Genomic DNA, 19426 nt, shown 5'->3' with positions numbered 1-19426 from the left:
TTTTTTTCTCTTAAGTTTAGCACATCTAATGGTATTTGGTGTAAAGCATTTAGTACATCCCATGTTGGTTCTCTTATTGGAGTTAAAACTCTTTCAATACATGAGTTCGACAAAGTTCCAATCTCACCTTACTGTAGCATTATTTAAATCGTGTTCCTTTGTTTTGCTATTCCATAGTACTGACCTTAATCTTATATCATACATAAATAAAATTGTACTACTACTTACAAACCAGTAATTGCCAAAAGATTGAAAATAAATAACTAAATTTTTTAATTCCAACTTGATGAAAAAATAATAATAATAAAGCTTGAATAACCTAATATCTGGTCCAAATCATTTTATAATTATGAAAAGTGAAGATGATCTTAAGCTTCACTAAAGGTTTAATTCACAAGTTTTAACATATATGATATACCTCAGCAAATTTCTATTGTGCTAAAGTTTTTTTTTTGCCATCCAACACGTGTCCACTTACACTAAACAATTCAAAGGACCAAGAAACTCCAATTTTCCTCCCTGTTAACTTATGGATGGTCACCCTCTAGTGGCAATGCACAAAAATCTTTGATCTAAGAACCTCACGCACTTACAGAGAGAGAGAGAGATCTTATGTCTTTTTTGCTATATATACCCACACCCCCGTTGATGTTTAAGTAAGAATTGGGGCTTCAATGAATGCACTAACCAAGAAGTTAGGCTTCCGATGCCAATGACAAAAAAGAAATCAATTTTTTTAATGGAAAAAGTCACTCTTGGTGAGCCCAAAAGAATCGTGACTTGAGAAAACTCTAGTTGAGACAATAATAATAATAAGATTCTCAAAATAATAATAATAATGTTCTTAGGGAAGTATACGTACGCATATGCCTAAAAATAAAATTAAAAAACCCTAAATCCAATTTCTTTGGCCTAAATCGGAATTTTGAGGATTTTGGGTGCCCCACCAACCCCTCAAAATGCTCTTATATAAAATCCTTCATCTAGTTGAAAAGAATCCCTTCTTTCAAAAGGGAATTTTTTTTTTTTTTTTGGGTTTTTGGTAATTGCCTAATGAGATTTTGAATCTTGATTGCGCATGGTTCCAAAACCTTAGAGGACTAGTATCTTGTGTGCTAAATGCTAAATTTTTAGCATTTAGCACACCAAACATAAAAAACACTCATACATCAAATCTCTCAAATGCCAAAAAGAATTTAGCATTTGGTACAGTATGCTTCTACAGTTCTACTAATAGAAGTGTACAGTATCATGTGTTATTATTCATTTTTATTCTTTTTTTTTTTTCCCTTTACTCTCCATCATGATAAAGTCTCTCCAAATTAGTTTTGAAAAAAACCCTTCAAATTCCTTCAATATTTTTTTATTAGATGTAAATTTTGAAAATCGAACCGTTGGATTTTATGTAATTTATGTTCTTAACATGCATATTAAATTTGGTTGAAATCAGATATTGTTTGCTATTCAATTAATAAACTTATTTTTATGCATAGTTTTAGATCACAAAATGTTGAAATTTAAACATTTGATTGATAACTTAGCTATTGATCTTTGATCTTCTTATCGATTTGCAAGCATTGAGATTTGAGAATATAATAAGGGTCTGTTTGAGATCCACTTATTTTATTAAAATTGAAAACTTTTTGTTGAAAGTACTATAAATAAAAGTAAATGTTAGTTGGAATAGTATAGTGAGACCTATGAATAGTACCAAAAAGTGTAGTGGGACCCATGAATAGTAACAAAAATAAACTGAATAGTAAAATAAGTTAGCAAAAAATAAGCTAGCCAAACAGACAATAAGAACATACAATCTAACGGTTAAATTTTCAAAATTCACATCCAATAAAAAGATATCAACAGAGTTTTAGGGGTTTCTCTACAAATTAGTTTGGAAGAAACTTGGGAAAATGTTTCTCTCCAAATTAGTTTGAAGAGAAATCCTTAAATTCCTCATATATCTTTTTATTGAATGTGAATTTTGAAAATCTAATTGTTGGATTGTATGTTCTTATTATATATTCCATGCTTACAAAATTATAAGAATATCAAAAATCAATAGTTATGATATCAATCAAATGTTTAAATTTCAATTTTTTTGTGATCTAAAATTATGCATAAAATATATGTTTATTTATCAAATAGTAAATAATATTCAATTTGAACAAAATCTAACATGCGTGTTAAGAACATAAAGAACATGCAATCGAATGATTAGATTTTCAAAATTCACATCTAATAGAAAGATTTATGAAGAGTTTGAAAGGTTTTTCTCCAAACTAGATAGGAGAAAAACCTTTTCCCATTTTGTGGTTGAGAAATTTTTCTTTTTCTTTTTTTCTTTTTTAAGGTCAAGTATTCTACTTTGTGGCTGAATTTTTTTTCTTTTTAAGAAAATGTTGATCTTATTTTAGGTTATTTTAACGGTGATATGTTAAAGTAAAAGATATGACGTGGAATGTACCGTCAAATACCATGTAAAAGTAGATAAAATAATTTTTGATGTGTCATCATCTCATCCAACCTCCGACAAGTCCATAAAAGCTTTGAATTAGATCATCCTCAATACAGAGTAACTATCTTTTCCATTAACCTCTTTCACCTTTTTTTTTTTTTTTTTTAGAATCTCTTTAACCTTTACTTGAATAGATTAACAAGTATTTTATTCTTTTATTTGATACCCCTCCGTTATATGTGACAAGCAAAACATGCATATGCACCCTTAGTCCAACGTGTGTAGAAATCCCTAATATTGGCTCAATCTTTTGTGATTTGTTCAAACTATAACCTAATTGAGCACTTGACTGATGCCTTATTTTGACTCTGTTTAAAATAATTTATGGATCACTAAAATTAGGCTAATTGCGATTGAATGTTCTTTTTAATCAATTGACTTTTGCAAGATTTAGATATGTTTCAAAAAGTGGCTTTGATTTTCAAAATAAATTAGGAGTAATTTCAACTTAATTTAAGGTTCAAGTAATAATGCAATGGTAAGTAATGTCATCATTTTTTTTGCCTCATGTCTACTATTCATATCCCATCTCCCCCCTCCCCCAATATCTAGCTAGTTTAGGTGATTTCCCCGTAAGGTGACTTAGTTGATTTTAATTTATTTGATTGAATGACTTTTCATATTTAGTTTTATCTTATTTGATTGCTAATCATATTTGATTGGAATTTAAATTTTTTTTTCTATATGTTGTGATACAGTCTCTGATAATAAAACCTATGTATATGTATTCATTTATCTGAAAATAGAATCTTTTGATTGCTAATCCGATCTGCATGTGAATAAACTTTTGGAGGAGGATGAGGTATAGACTTACAATATTCCAACCAACACATAGATGTGAAAGATGACCCTTTTCTTGGGTGTGGTTGATTCACTTGATTGTTTGGATTGGATTCTTTTTTAGTAAAATTAAATTTGATGTGACCTAAATTTTTAATGGCGAATAAGGCTTCCTAGCTAGATTAGTATTTTTATTTATTTGTATACAAATTAATGCCTATGTTTTAGGATATGATTGGTTCCTATGTTTTAAAATTTGCTGATGAGGTTATCTCATCTTAGTTTATTTATGTAAGTTGAATGCATAATGAAAATTAAGTATATAATTACCCATAAAGCTATATTTCCTTTCTCAAGTTCAGGGGATTAGTTATCTCAAATTGACGACACTATCGATATGTTTTCTCAATTCAAAACAAAAGACAGATAGGATCTCCGAGTCCATGGATCTCTAGCTTAAATTCGTAATGAGAACAAGTGACAAGACTTAAATTCGTAATGAGAACAAGTGACAAGACGAGCACTTTTTGTAATTTGACCTCTAACCTACCGAAAAAAGAAAAGCATAAAACAAAGAATAAAGATGGCCAAAATTCAATCAAGGAAAGGAAAAGAATGGAAGAAGAGCAAATGTTGAAAGTGGGCTCAAGCGAATGGAAAATGGACTTGAAAATTAGCAAGTGATCATCATTGTACCTTTATTTTAGGCATCATAGCAAGAAGAAATCATGCAAGAGGTAGGTAATCGTAGACCTAAGCTGGAAGAAAAGTAAGGCAAAAGACCATTAGTGGAAAAGGTGGGCGGGGAAGACCAAACTGTATGGGATGAGGAAGACTAGGTTGGCTCTGAGAAAAAGAAGATGCCACTTTTGAAGTTAGTCAAGATCAAACTTTACTTTGTTTTGTAACCCTTCCTAGAGGTGTTAGACTTAATTTCCCTAGACACTCAAGTGTGAAGTACTAGAACATATTGATGATTTCTTTAAATGCATTCTCCTACATACACATCTTTTTAAAAAGTAAAAAATTCTTGCATTGTATCCCAACTTAATGTCAAGTCTTTTTGTCAACATGTGCTTTTATTTTTATTTTATTTTTTATTTTTTGAATTGGTTAGAAATATATCACTCTTCCCGGACTTGAATCAAGGCTCACATATTCTCCCATGCACTTAATGTATGGGCAAATACCATCCAGCTTAACTCACTCAATGTTAACAAATGTCGTTGAACATTTATTAAGAAGGTATTGATAAGATCTCATTTGAATTGGTTAGAAATATATCCCTCCTCCTGAATTTGAATCAAAGCTCACACCTAAGGCATGGACAAGTACCATCTAGCTCAACTTACCTAGTGGAAATTTATTAAGGAGGCATCAATAGGGTCTCATTTGCACGGAGTAGTAAAAAAAGGCGCAAAATTAACAACCAACTACCAACTCAATCTTAAAGGTATATTCCACTCCCTTATGAGTCTAATCCTATCATTCTAGAACTATCCTAGAGCCCTACAAGCCAAACCTATAAAGATAAACTGAAAACATAGTCCTCAGCCCATACCACCAACATAAATATGGCTTGTTGATCACAACCACTCCATCGCATACCATGAAAAGTTGCACCGGCTCTCATCTTCTCGTAAGTATTAGAAGAAAGCCTCTAAAGCAGTAACACGCCCTCAAGTGAAGTGCCATTCGGTGGTCTATCCTAAAAAACAGGATTCGCGACCTCTTTTGAGTATATGCCGAGACATTGACATATGCACATAATTTTTTCACAATTGATTAAATGGTTGACCGTAAGTGGTAGGAAAAAATAAAGTGATGTGTCCATGGGTGTATTGTCTACCACCATTACTCACAGTCACTCACAGTTAAATCATATGAACAATTATGAAATTTGTTGTGAAAAATGTTACGCCAGTAACATTACTGTCTTTTTGTCAACACGTACTTTTATTTTATTTTTAAATTGGTTAGAAATATATCCCTCTTTCCAGACCTAAATCAAGGCTCACATATTCTTCCATGCACATAATATTTGGGCAAGTATCATCCAACTAAACTCTCCCAGTATTAGCGGGTGCTCTTAGACATTTATTAAGAAGGCATCCATAAGGTCTCATTTACGTTGAGAAGTAACAAAAGAAGCAAAATTAACCACCACCTACCAACTCAATCTGTAAGGTATATAAATATTCCACTCCCTTACGAGTCTAATCCTATCATTCTAGAACTATCCTAGAACCCCACAAGCCAAACCTATAAAGATAAACTGAATACTTAGTCCTCAGCCCATGCCACCAACATAAATATGGCTTGTTGATCACAAATTCACAACCACTCCATCTCATACCATGAAAAGTTGCACCAGCTCTCACCTTCTCATTAAAGCAGTAACACGTCCTCAAGTGAAGTGCCATTTAATGGTCTATCTAGGCACCTATAGGTACACAGCTGAAAAAATAGGATTAACGACCTCTTTTGAGTATATGCCAAGACATTGACTTATGCACACAATTTTTTTCACAATTGATTAAATGGTTGACGATAAGTGGTAGGAAAAAAAGTGATGTTCATAAGTGTATTGTCCACCATCACCACCACCACCACCACCACTACTCACAGTCACTCACAATTAAACCGCAAAAACAATTATGAAATTTGTTGTGAAAAATGTTACGTAAGTAACATTACTGTCTTGCAAAATATATTGAGATGAAGGGATGCAAACAAATTAAAAACTAAAAACTACCAATATAAATGATCATCAAGCAACCTCGGAAAATGAAGGTTAAAAGAAATTTATTACAGAAGTTCATTCATGCTAGACAATAACAGAAAAGGACCAATAAACAACCTGTACTGTACAAGCTATAAAGAGTATTACTGCTTTAAACAAACTCGAGATCTATGATACATGTACAAGAAAAGTAAAGAGCCGAGCATTTTCAAGCTGTGGGAATGCGAGACCAAAACCAGCTCACTGTTTGGTCCACAAACCTCAAAGCCAGTGGAGCCAACAATGTAGCAACTCTTGGCAATGCTGGGTAGGTCAGCATGCCAAGTATGAACAAGTTGAAGCTTAAGAGAGCAACTGCATCCGAAGCAGGTTTGTTCTTAATGGTGAAGAAAAACTGAACTACACTCTTCAAGGACATTCCAACTACTGTGAAAAGAGCCACTACAAGGGGCATGCAAGGGTCTCCAGCTTCCCACACAATCATTCCAACCAAAAGCGATAATACTGCACTGAAAAGACTTTGTGATAGTGCAACCTCCCTGCGTTGGTCAAGAACTTCATTTGTATCTGAATGTCTTGCGATGATTTCACTAGATTTTGATCTGGTTTTTAAGAAATTGATAATGTCCGTTTTTCTTTTGCTCTCGTCCCCCCAAGTGTCTTTAGGCATCGTTAGATCCTGGAGAAAGATACCACTTGCATTATAACTGGATTTCAACGATGAGATCCCATAGGGAATTCCATAATTGTCAGAAACGCTAGTGTTTTGGCCATTGCCCTTGTCATCTGGACTTCTAATACTCCAATCTCCCTTACCCTGAATTTCTTTCAGCCAAAGATTCTCATTCTTCATATGCTGAAACTGTGGAGAACAAACCACAAGGGTCAGTAAAGAATATAATCAGCTTACATTAAAAAAAAAAAAACATTTAAATGAATTAACTCTAAAATAAGAAAATTCAAATTTCCAAATATACAATCTCTGGGTTTAAACTCAAATAAGACTAATAAAATGGGGAAATTGAATTTTCAAATAAAGTAAAAGGTAAGTTGCAGTGTCCATTGACTTTTCCAAGCAAGCCATATTCAAGGACATTCCAAAATGAAATAGATGAGCAACGAAAAAAGATGGAGTAATAGGAAGACTACCAGGAAAGAAATAAATAATAAATTTATAACACATTCAAGGCATGTGAAACTATCGTACTTCTGTGTCTGGATATATTTCGTCTTGTGTCATCTTAAACTCAAAGCAAGTTAAGTATATTTCAGGATTTCTTCCCAATTTAAAGTATGATACTGATGACAACTCCTATAATCAAAACCTTTTAAGAATTTGATAATTAAGAATATCATCTCCAGCACAGATATCTGTCTTTGATCATACAAAGGTTTTTTTCCAGTGACTTTCATCCCCTTATTACTGTTGCTTTATCCTAAAGTTATGATGGGAAGATGAGCTAAAATGTAGAGGCAAATTATAATCATATAGTTTGAAGTTTAAACCAGTTAAAATACCACTACTAGGGTACAGCCATAACTCAGAAGCAGGCTAATGATCTAAAGAACTCCTATCATAGTATGTATTGTGGCTATAAGTATTAACTGTGATAAAATCTACACTAAAATACCTTGTGGTCCCTCTTTAGTTTTGGGTCGCTATAATTTTGGCCCCTCATATACTAAAATTTGCAATTGACACACTTCAGTTTAGAATTGTAAGTCAATGTGATTCCTCTGTCAAAATCTGTAAATTGCACCCAAAAAGCTAAATAGACCAAAAGGATTCTAAAGTTAAAAATATATAAATCATTATATATCTCTTATAATACTGTTAAAGTTAATCAATCACTAAAAGATAAAGAGTATAAAACATCCAGAAACTCATCCTCTCATTCAGATAAATGACATGTATACAAAATTCATGTTTCAAGAAAAGTGTTTGTATTCTGGACTTTTTGAAATCCTATCTATGAGTGAGAAATTTCCCTTTCGAAATCCTCTCTGTGTCCCTCTTCCTCTGAAACTGTTTCTCAATAAAGGACGAAAGAATATGAGAAATATCAAAGAATCCTCAAGAAACTCTGGAGATGGACAACAAAAGAGACTGGGATTCCCCAATTTATCTGAGCTTAATTCAGATTTCCAGAGCTAAAAATAGTAGTCTGGATTTGCATCTCTTACCCTGCTTCAATTCCAGACAGCATTCTTTTGCTTCATGACAACTTTTTTGTGTTGAATATAATGACTTTGGACCATCTACCTTACCAGATTTCCATAACTAATTTCTCACTCTAACACGATATCAATTCACACATCCTAAAAGTTATAGAGCATGTGAAAGTATTTATAACCTTTTTTTTCAGCACATAACTATGTGATCATATTCTCATACATCCATATTTGGCATAAAAATTACATCTCCCACAATATTATACTTGTGAATAACGTAACACTGAAAACTTGTCATATTTTGGAGGTCAACCTACATTTTCTTGGGTATTAAAACAGAATTGAGCAAAATCAAATGGCTGAGATCAACAACAATAACGCACAAAACTTGGGTCCTGAAACCATTTTATATTGGATATTGGTGTAAATCCTTTCAGAGCAGAGTGTGTCTCTTTAATCCATTGATCTATGGTATCAATCGTCTATCAATCTGAATCATGTGGCCTGAGCCATTCTATAATCCACAACTCAACCCCAATCAAAATGCAGCTTATCTAATTCTTCTTTTGAAAAGGTGAATATAACTCGTTCCATCCATACACCATTGACAACAACCTAATGTAGTTATGTCAAGTATTGTACAAAATAATATATATGTGGACACAAAATCAATGGAAGCATCAAGCATGTCAACCATCAATCATCATTTTATTGATTTAAGGGCACATATGCACACGCACACATGCATATTATACATATATATGCGCAAACTGCTCTTCAATCTCCTAACTCCAATGCTTCTTATAATTGGAAGGGAATTACTAAATCTAAATTCTAAAGTTTTCTGTTAAATGGTGGCAGCTGGGGTAACTATAAAGATCTAGGAGGATGCTTGGAGCTAGACCCCAATTCCCCTTCATGAAAGACCATTTCACCATTCAGCACTGACCCAGCGTTCAGTGCATCAACCTCACCAGAGGTTGCAAACCAGTCAAATATTAATGGCATATCCACCACACCCTAGATCGGTTGGCTTGTGGAGTTCCAGAGAGTCTTATATTGCCAACATATCAAGATCGGCCTTTCTCTAACCCCTTATGCAACCCACTTCTACCTCTGGCACCTCCCTAGCTTGACCAATCAAAGAATATTGGGCTCCCACACCTATGTTCCGTCACTAAAGCCTCCTCAAAGTCTCCAGTTCTACCTCTGGCACCCTCCCTACATTAACTCATTGACCCAACAGAACATCAGTCAAACATATTCACCATAAGTTCTGTAGTCAACTTCTCTCATCTCATCAATGCCAAACTTGAGGCTCCCAAGGTATTCCCTTTGTTGCATCAAGAGGCATCACCTTGGGTTAGTCCCACTCCCGAACTAGCTCAGCTTGACATGTATTTTTTTCCTTTCGGATATGGTCTTAGGTCAACACCCCCATTCTTAATTGAATTAATGCAAACCCACTTTTTAATTCCTCATCATTCCCTGGCTTGACCCATTGGATCTCCGCTCTAGTATTTGGACCAACCCATAATAACAGTCTTTTTCCATCCCTTGCAACCACTGTACAGATCATTTTAGCTTGAGTTATAGTTTTCAAGTCTCCACATCCTGTTACCGTGGAAAGAATTCTCTGTCTGAGGGGATGAATTTTGGGTGGCATTTATCACTTGGTAGTTATGAGGAAGGGTCATTGAAAGTAGAAACCTTGCGGTGGTGGTGGGTAGTGGAATATGGAGGGTGCGGGTCATTGCGGTAGGGAGGCAAGAGGCAGATAATATGCACCAAATGCGCTACTTAGTTGGAGACTACAATCTTTTGAAAAAAAAAAAAAAAAACTTCCATTACGATGACATTATTTAACAGAGAAATATAAATTGCAGATTCTGAATAAGTGATCAATGGAAGAAGATTCAGAGGATACCGCTCCATGGTAAAAGTTGACACTTTCAAAAGACAACACTTTTTATTAAAATTTAACAGTTTGTTTTAAATTTTTCCTTTTTGAAAATAAAGAATTTTATTAAGTTGTATCATGGCATACATGGAAGCCTCACATGCATGGCCATAACAGATTGATTTCAGATCAAGATAGAAAGTTATTATTGTAAACCTGAGATGAAGTTGGGACATTTACAGAAAATATTTACATTCCCAACAGAGCCAGAAAGTAAGTAAAATTGCTCAAACACTCAACAGTGAAAGATCTGTACCTCACCCTCTAACCGTTCAATTTTGGCAATGGCCTTGTCGTGTTCCTCTTCAAGCTCTTCTAATATCAACTCCATCATTTTACGTTCTTTAATGGCTGTTTGAAGATGTTCTTGTAATTTCTTATTATCCCACAGAAGATTCTCCAAGTCAATCTGCATGTCATGCAGATACAGTTCGAGCTGCACAGACCAACAACCATCTTCATATCTAAAATATATTTGGAGATAAAAAATTCAAGCATTGAAAAATGTGGAATATTTTTTATTGTAGACTTTCTGACAGATTGGCTAAGGTGAAAATTTCAAAGGTTGGAAATGCACCTCATCAAAAACCAAAGCAGGCATAGTTCAACTTAATCCTTCATCTTAGACTTTAGGTGGCACATAAATCCAATTAACCACTTGCTGCGGGAAGCATGAAAACAATTTTATTTTAATTTAGTCTTGTTTAAAAGTCAATTCTAGTGATGAGTATTTTACTTAATTTCCTAGTGATGAGTATTTTTGTAATTCAATTATTTGGATTTTCCAAGTCAATCAAAATTACAGTCCATTTGGAATGAGAGAGGAATGGAATAAAAAAAGATCTTTAAAGGATAGTCCATCTATTCCCTTATGTGAGAGTTCAGTAGGAATGAATGGAATGGCTTCAATGGAATGTGTATTCCACTCCATTTCCTAATCGACATTCCTCCCAATAGTAGGAGGAACACGCATTCCTTTAATAAAATGGAGGTGAAATATTGACTCCCTTTTCTAAAGTATAATAAAAGGTGAAGGGTATATTAGTGAAATATTAATTCCCTATTTTGAAAAGTATAATAGAAGGTAAAAGTTATACTTGTAAAATATTATATTTCTTTCCTTTTCCATTTCTTTTTTCAATAAATTCCCAAAGCAGGCATACCAATGATAAAGCAAACAAGCAAAGGATTGACAATGGAAAGGTCTTGCTAACTTAATCAGCCAATCTCGTTACATCTAAAGACACCCCCTATAAAAAATTCACCATATTCCATTCCATTCCTTTATAATGTATCCATTCAATTCCATTATTGTTGTAATTTCCACTAAATATAGCGACTGTAAAGATCATAAGCAATTGGTACATTCCCAGTCCAAATCAATCTAGAAAGCATTCTCAAGCACTTAAATATTCACTCGTTGTAGTCTTGAAAAATTCCCTTCAAAAGGGATCAGACCTAAGAATATTATCCTTGGATTATTTCATAATTACATAATATCTGTAATCTAATTCAAAACATGTTTTCTAATGATAATGCTCAGATAAGATCAAACCGTAATTCTGGAAATAAGGTATTGCCTTATTAAAAAAGTCAACCTGCTAGAGGATTTAGTTGAGTATCTAACATAAAACACTCTAGGGCTAATTATTTTATTGTGGCGCAACTCTTTCTTTGCAGGTCACAGATGCATATAATTTGGGTGTTTGCTGAGCCTATAAGCCACAGAATACAGTCCAACTTTTTTCAGGAATGCATGGCCACAGCTATAAAATGGACTCCCAAGGCCATTTCTTTTAATTTTAAACTCTAATCTAACTCATGAAAAAAAAAAGTGTGAAAGGACTGGTGTTGAAGTTTACCTATTCAAGAAATTCAGTTGATAACTTACTGTACACACATTACTGCCTGGACACATTCAGTTGATAACATTTCAAGATTTACACTTGCACATATCCTTGTCGTTCATCCTTCTCCAATTACCAAGTTAGAGATTGTCTCACTTGATGCTTAATTCACATCTCATCAGTTTTGCTCACATCTCAGGAGAGGATATAATTTTCATCATTTAATTGGCACCAATAATGGGTTTTTCCTTTCCTATTCTTTTTTCTTGCAAGCCATCATTTTCATCTTATGTCTAATATATCGTTCCATCAATCATTAGACTCAATGTCATTAAATTTTAACTTTCACATAAATAAATGCTAAGTTGATATAATTTATTTGCAAGATAAGGTATTAAAGTCTCTTAGGATTAAAATCATTTTTTATTGTAATAACACATGCACTAGTTGATTCTTGAACCATGACCTCATCCTTCACCTCGCTTAACAATTGAGGGAGGTGCCATTTGAGCTAGAGCAAAAGGCTTAGTATTCAAAATATTGAAATGATATCAAGCAAATCCAACAATGTTCAGCAACCTAATTGATTTATTAGTGTGCATCTAGCTACATAATGGCAACAACAACTAAGCCTTATTCAAAAACATTAGGGTTAGCTATAGATCCTCAACAAACTATTAAGGTCAACCATACTATTCTTTCTTGCCATTCTATCGCACCCAAAATCATACTCTCTATTAAATTAATGATAATTGTCCCAAAAATTTAAGCTATTGGAACATGGTAAATTCAATCATTTAATCACATAGTTCTAACACTCCCCTCATGTGTGAGCTCAAACTTTCTTTTAATAGGTGAGGCCCAACACATGAGATTTTAAATGGGAGGTAAAGTGGAGGAGACAGAAATCGAACTCGGGATCTCCTGCTTTAATACCATATTAAATTATCGATTGCCCTAAAAGCTTAAACTATTGGGATATGGTAAGTTTAATCATTTAATCATATACTTCTAACGCACTCCATCACCTCCTTAAATGACATGTCCTTTTGCACTACTACTAATTTTATTTTAGGTCTTCCTCTACCTTTTTTTTCATTCCATCAACTTAAATCAACTCACACTTAAAACTTTCAAGAATTCAAATATGAGATCAGGTATCTCAATTAAGTAAAAAAAAAAATTTAATAATAAAATTTGAAATAATTTGGCTACTCTCCATGATTTTTTCTTTTCAAATATATATATATATATATATATATATATTTTATTCCCACTTATTCATTTAACTTCTTATTTTAGCTATGCTCATTTTATAAAGATGTTGCTTATTAATAGCCCAAGATGAGCACAACTAATCTTATAGTAGTCTTATAAGAATTTATCTTTGAGCTTAATAGGAATTCTATAAATACACAATATTTTGATGGGCTTCTCCACTTCATTCCACCCTACTTCAATCATATGATTTGCATCCTCTCCGATCACTCCATCCTTCTCCGCTTCGTCCACCCTTCTCCACCAAAAATCAATTTACCATTAATGAATATAAAAAAAAATTTATAAATTATGGACCACGGTAAATATTAGCAAAAAGAAACTGAAACTAATGTTTTGATAGTTTGTCAATAAAAATTAATGTATTTAATCTAGAGTCTATTAAATAGATTACAAAATATATTGATCAGTTCACTGAATAAAATCAAGACACTATATTTTGTACATGGTATACTGGTGTTTCAAAAGGTAGAGAAGGGTTTTTTGAAAGAAACAAAAAAAAATCTCATATAAAGCACACACATAATAGACAAAAATTGCAAAACCCAAACATTTTACAAGCCACAAAGCTAGTGCTTAACTGAAATTGAGATACTGCTAAATGTTCTAGCCTTCTGAATCATATAAACTCATTAGTGGGGGAAAAAATGCATCACGTCTCTCATCAAATGGATCCATTTTTTTTATTGATGGCTCTTGAACCCATGATCTCACCCTCTGCCTAGAACATATAGAGGAGGAGGTGCCAGTTGAGCTGGAACTCATTGGCCTCTCATCAAATGGATCATTAGTGGAAAAGGAAAAACAAAAAATCTCACATCTCTCATTTGATTAAATTTCTTGTCAACCATAGTACTTATTCACGTGGACTTTTAGTAGAAAAGTATGAAAAAATAAAAAGAATTGGAAAATTATAGTAACTTGGTTAAGTCAATAGACAAATGACCAACTGCTGATGATTTGGTTTTAGCACATGCCTAGTACAGTAGGCTGCCAGCATGCTGATTCTGATGACCCACCAATATTTTATCATTGCTCAATGTGCCATTGTGTGCTTAATTCCAACAAAAGGGAATCCAGAAGAAAAGCACAAGCTCATTTCCAGAAATCAGAAAGCATTAGAGTAAAAATCACTAAGATATAATACTGACCTGCCTCTCATTCTGTAAGGCATTCAAAATTCGTACAGGCAGAGATATAAGAGCGACTGTCATCATCGTGATTCTCCAGAACAGATTCAAATGGAAGCAAATTGCAGCCCTTACCAACTCTATCCAAGTGCGAATAATAATGATAACAGGCTTCATGCCAAACAAGTATGCTAATTTGAATAGAGAGAAAGGCCTTGTCACCAAAATTGCTATGGTAGTCATTAACTCAGAAAACAATGCCATCAAATCCGTCATATTGATGCCTTTCCTGCTGAACTACATGTTAACAGGTTGGATAAAGTTGTAGCAAAGTATTCAAATCCCAATATCCAGGAAATTAATGAATCCCTTCAAGGAAAAAAAAAAATTAATATACTAACATAAAACAAGTACCAAAAATAACATCAGTAGAAGTAATCAAAAAGGATGTGTCAATTAAGGAAGTAACAAAGTGTATGACTTTAGACAAAACAAAATGGCAAATAAGAATACATGTGACCAACCCCGTATAGGCTGTTATGGATCTATAACTAACCCCAAAAATTTTGAGACTTGGTTATTGTTGTTAGTGGCATTATACTAATATAAAACAATGAAAGAATGATAGTGCAGGTAGCAAACACATAGGAAGTCAAAAGAATCAAGACATGCTGAACTGCAGCAAACATCTGAACAAATTAGGAGGAAATTTTTATTAACACAGCCTCTAATTTTTTTTTTTTTTTACTTATCAATTGAATACAATGTTGTTCCCTAAAATTTACCCCCATAAATGATTTTCGTTTATAAAGTTTAAAGCAATAGCTTTTAGTCCGTATCAAACTTAAAGCAGCAATCGCTTTTGTTTTCAGTTTTTCAGGTTTTTTCTTTTTATTTTATTTATCTGATAACCAGTCAATGAATACTTTCTACTAGCCATGCCAAATGTGCAGGGATAAGTAAAATTTAACCTTACAGCTGCCCAAATTATTACTCTAGCTGCAAAAGGAATGAGAAGTGCTATGTCCACAAAATTTTCATAACATTACAACAAATCATAGGTGGTAAGTTGTGATTGGTTCTAATTTGAACTCACCACTGAAATTACTTTTTTGCCCACCAATAACCACCAGTAATAACTTATCACTTAGGATTTATTGTGAAAGTGTTGTAAAAATGTTATGGACATAGCATTTTTCTAAAGGAATTGGAACACAAAAGAAATTTTACAATTAACTAAAACAGCATGCATTAAGTAGAAAATGAAAAATGAAATTTGTTGAGAATCTACAATAGTAATCATTAGTTGAGAATAACAGTGAAGTAGGGCTACAACTGTCTTTCTGGCTAAAACTTAAACAAGGAAAATGTTAAAGATACTATAAATTTTATAACATAACCTTTAGAACCGATATGGCAACAACTGTGATTAATGGACACCAACAACATAATAAATGAATGTAAGGATTACTTTTTGTGACTAGTGACACCTCAGTTTTTAAAGGTTATGTGCTAATATTTGGAATAATTATTAGGTGTTCCTGGAGCACAGTGATGTGATGCTCCCTCCTCTCACATTCATAGCAGATCTCACTAATGGATCTCACTAATTAAATTCATGGCAGGATCCACCATGAATGTGAGGAGGAGCACCACATCACCGTGCTCCAGGAGCACCTAATAATTTTCCTAAAATTTGTAGTATCCTAGCATTACTCCTTTAACAATAATACAAATAATCAAGCTTGGTGGCAATTTATTGTCTCATTTTTTAGATAGAGGAAATAATGGAATAGGGCACGCTTTCATCAAAAGAACTAATTATCTATATAAAACAACATTTCACATTTTCAGGACTTCCCATTGGACAGGGGAAGAATAATAGAATATGATGTTACATCATTTTGCCATTTCTCTGGAAACTAAGGAATTAGATGAGTACATGAATCAAGAAGGCACCCAATCCTGCCTCATTCCTAGACAGTTCTTGCTTCCACAAAAGGGAAGTTTACTCTAATAGTTCAAAATTAGCTTTAAAAACAAATTATGGTATAATATTTCCTAATCCATGGCAATAAAAGCAAGCACCCTAGTTTTCACTTAGCTCAACTAGTAAAATCTCCTGTTATCAAATGAGGACTTGATTCGAATCCTGCCATAATTCTCGCTTCCACAAAAGGGAAGTTCACTCTTAATAGTTCAACATTAGCTTAAAAAACAAACTAAGGAATAATATTTCATGATGCAAATAGCAATTAAAGTAAGCATCCTGGGTTTGCCAAAAGCCTTGTAGCTCAACTTGTAGGCAACTCCTAGTGTTTCCAATAAAACAACAAGGACTCAAATCCTCCCATTATAACTATCAAATTATCCCAAAAAAAGAAAGAAAGAAGCATCATGGTTTCACTTAGCTCAAACTAGTAAAATGTCTTGTGGTGGAATAAAAGACTGGGTTAGAAGCTGCCTACACCAAAACCCTTTTTTTTTTCTTTTTTCTTTTTTATGAACAATTGGTATCTTTGATTTAATGATAAAGAGCAAAAATCATGTTTGATTTAATGATAAAGAGCAAAAATCATGAAAATACAAAAAGTGTCCATATATATATATTGAACATAACTCACTTATGATTATTCCTAGAACAAAAAAAGTCCAAAAACAAGATCTAATTGTGAGATAAAACAAATGAAAACAAACCAATTAGCTCCATAAAATGAATTGAAATGTCATTAAAAAAAAAAAAAAAAACCACTTCCCGTTCCAAGATCAAGTATTAAAGAAGAACCTAAGCAACATGTGAAAGCATAGACAAATTAAACAGCCGAAACCCAGAAGTCCCTGACGCATTAGAAACCCCGAAACTCCATACAAATTGTAAAAGCCACAATGTAACCGTCACAGCCCAACAGGGATGTGAAAGGACCAAAATAAATGAGACAAAACAAAACCCAATGAGAGAAAAAGACAAGAAGTACTTACCAAAAGAAAAAGCGACTGCCGACTGGGCTAAAGCAGAAACCAGGTTCTGAGATTTTAGCACAGAGAGAGAGAGAGTGGGCGTGTTGATACTAATGGGTATGGAGATTAACCAGTTATGAGGTGCAGAGGTGGCAGCAACACTATCGCCATGACTGACACGTTAGACTAAGGATTAACGAAACTGGCTGTCTTTTTTTTTTTTTTTTTTTTGGGGGGGGGGGGGTATAGAATTTATTTATTTGTTAGTGTATTCAAAAACTATTAATTTAATTTTCCACGTGTAATCACCTTGTATCACCACAACAGCACTGACTGCTGACTGCCGACTGCCGACTGCCGACTGCTGTGGCCCGACCGAGAGTGACCCAGTCTACATTCAAATTTCAAAATCCACTTCAACTCGACGGGAACTTGGGTCCATATATGTTTATTTTTTATAGGTGCAACACATTTTTTTTTTTTTTTTTTGTCTAATGTCATCATTTTTATTTTATTTTATTTTATTATTTTTTTTTATAACATGTATAAGTAGAAAAATGTCCTATTTTATAGGTATTTTAAATGGAGTTTGAGATATATATATTTTTACTAAGTTGTTCTTTAGTTTTTTCCTTGTTAAACCTAAGGTTTAGAAGTATTTCTAAACCACAAAAAAGTTCAATCCAAATATTGGAATCTTCTTGTAGACACTACTAGTCTCATCACAAGCGTTTTGCATGTGCGATGAGGTTTTTTTTTAGTTTAGTATCATAATTCTTTTTTATTTTTTGTGCATGCAATGAGACTTTTTTTTAGTCTAGTGTCATAATTTTTTTTAAAAAAAATTGGATTAGTTTGTTTTGAAAATATGAATTAGTAGGAGAGTGTCCTATTTTGTAGACATTTTAAGTGGAGTTGGAAATATATTTTTACCGGATTGTTCTTAAGTTTTTTCTCCATTAAATATAAGATTTAGGAATATTTCTAAATCATAAAAAAGTTCAGTGTAAAGAGGGGAATTCTCTTAAAAATAGTATAGATAGATATATATTAATAGGTAAAGTTTAGAGAAATTCCAATTATAATTCCAAATTAGAGTCCAATTTTGTGCCATTTGTCCTAAATTATTTATTTTTAGAGAGAATTTTATTTCCTAATTTTAGAATTAAATATGAGATCACATCATAAATATTCATCCAAGTGAGTTATTGAGTACAAAAACCAAAGAGTCTAGAATAAATGAATAGTAAAAAAAAAAAGTGCTTCACAATAACAAAAATTAAGAAGTAATAAAAAAAAATAGACAGTTTACATTTTATATATGTGCGTGCCAGAAACAAGGCTATTGGGTTGGGCCTGAATCGGACTCACAATCTATTTGTATTGTAGGCTTAAGTTTCCTACTTTGGGTCGTTCTCAACACAGAGATTCAACGAAATTACCTCTTCCTCTAGATCGTTCTATTCTCTCTCATTTCCCAACTTCTTTATGAACCTTTCAACAACCTTTTCCTCCTTTAACTTCTTGTATTTATAGCCCAAAATTAGTGAAGAGACTATGATTACTTTCATGGTTAGTACAATGGGAGATCCAATGTCGTTAATTGTAAGTGGGTGTCAGGTGGGAGTGGGGTGTGATGAGAGTGGCTTTGGAAATGGTTCCCATTTCAGTAGATATGCTCGGCAATGATGCTCCCTAGGCACTGCCGAGCAACCGAGAGACAATACAACCGAGCAATCACTTTCTTGTTTAGGAAGCAGGTCACCGGATATGACCCAGGAGGCGTATCGTGGTATGAATTGATGAAGATCATTTGTTCAATGGGCTTGAAGCTGGCTTAAGGCCTGGGCTTAGGGACGGTATGGGCCATATCATCGGGTTGAAGCCTGAGGCCCAAATGGGTTTGGATATCGCAAGGCCGTACATTAGCCCCCCTTTGATTCTTGCTCGGTTCTTAGGGACGAATCAAGGAATCCAAGGGGCAAATGGCTATCTAAGAAGTTCAACGGGTAGATATTGGATGGTTGAGGAACCCATTAATGC

The 19426-nt window shown here is 33.5% G+C and overlaps 1 protein-coding gene across 2 annotated transcripts; it reads right to left on the bottom strand.

The window, feature by feature from the left end:
• Positions 1-6047: 6047 nt before the first annotated feature.
• On the bottom strand, positions 6048-17618 carry LOC126709329 (uncharacterized). 2 transcript variants are annotated; one of them, XM_050409531.1, is made up of 4 exons: positions 17405-17616; positions 14447-14794; positions 10427-10606; positions 6048-6900 (listed from the first exon to the last, which is right to left on the bottom strand). In XM_050409531.1, the coding sequence occupies exons 2-4, from the start codon at positions 14699-14701 to the stop codon at positions 6247-6249; spliced, it is 1089 nt and encodes a 362-aa protein (XP_050265488.1). In that variant the 5' UTR covers positions 14702-14794; positions 17405-17616; the 3' UTR covers positions 6048-6246. The 2 variants fall into 2 exon arrangements, with proteins under 2 accessions (XP_050265488.1, XP_050265489.1); XM_050409532.1 differs by lacking the exon at positions 10427-10606 and having other exon boundaries at positions 17405-17618.
• Positions 17619-19426: the final 1808 nt, after the last annotated feature.

Source organism: Quercus robur, chromosome 12 (genome assembly GCF_932294415.1).
Source record: "Quercus robur chromosome 12, dhQueRobu3.1, whole genome shotgun sequence".
Taxonomy (NCBI): domain Eukaryota; kingdom Viridiplantae; phylum Streptophyta; class Magnoliopsida; order Fagales; family Fagaceae; genus Quercus; species Quercus robur.
Note: the sequence above shows the minus strand (reverse complement) of the source record. Positions and strands in the feature narration are given on the sequence as shown.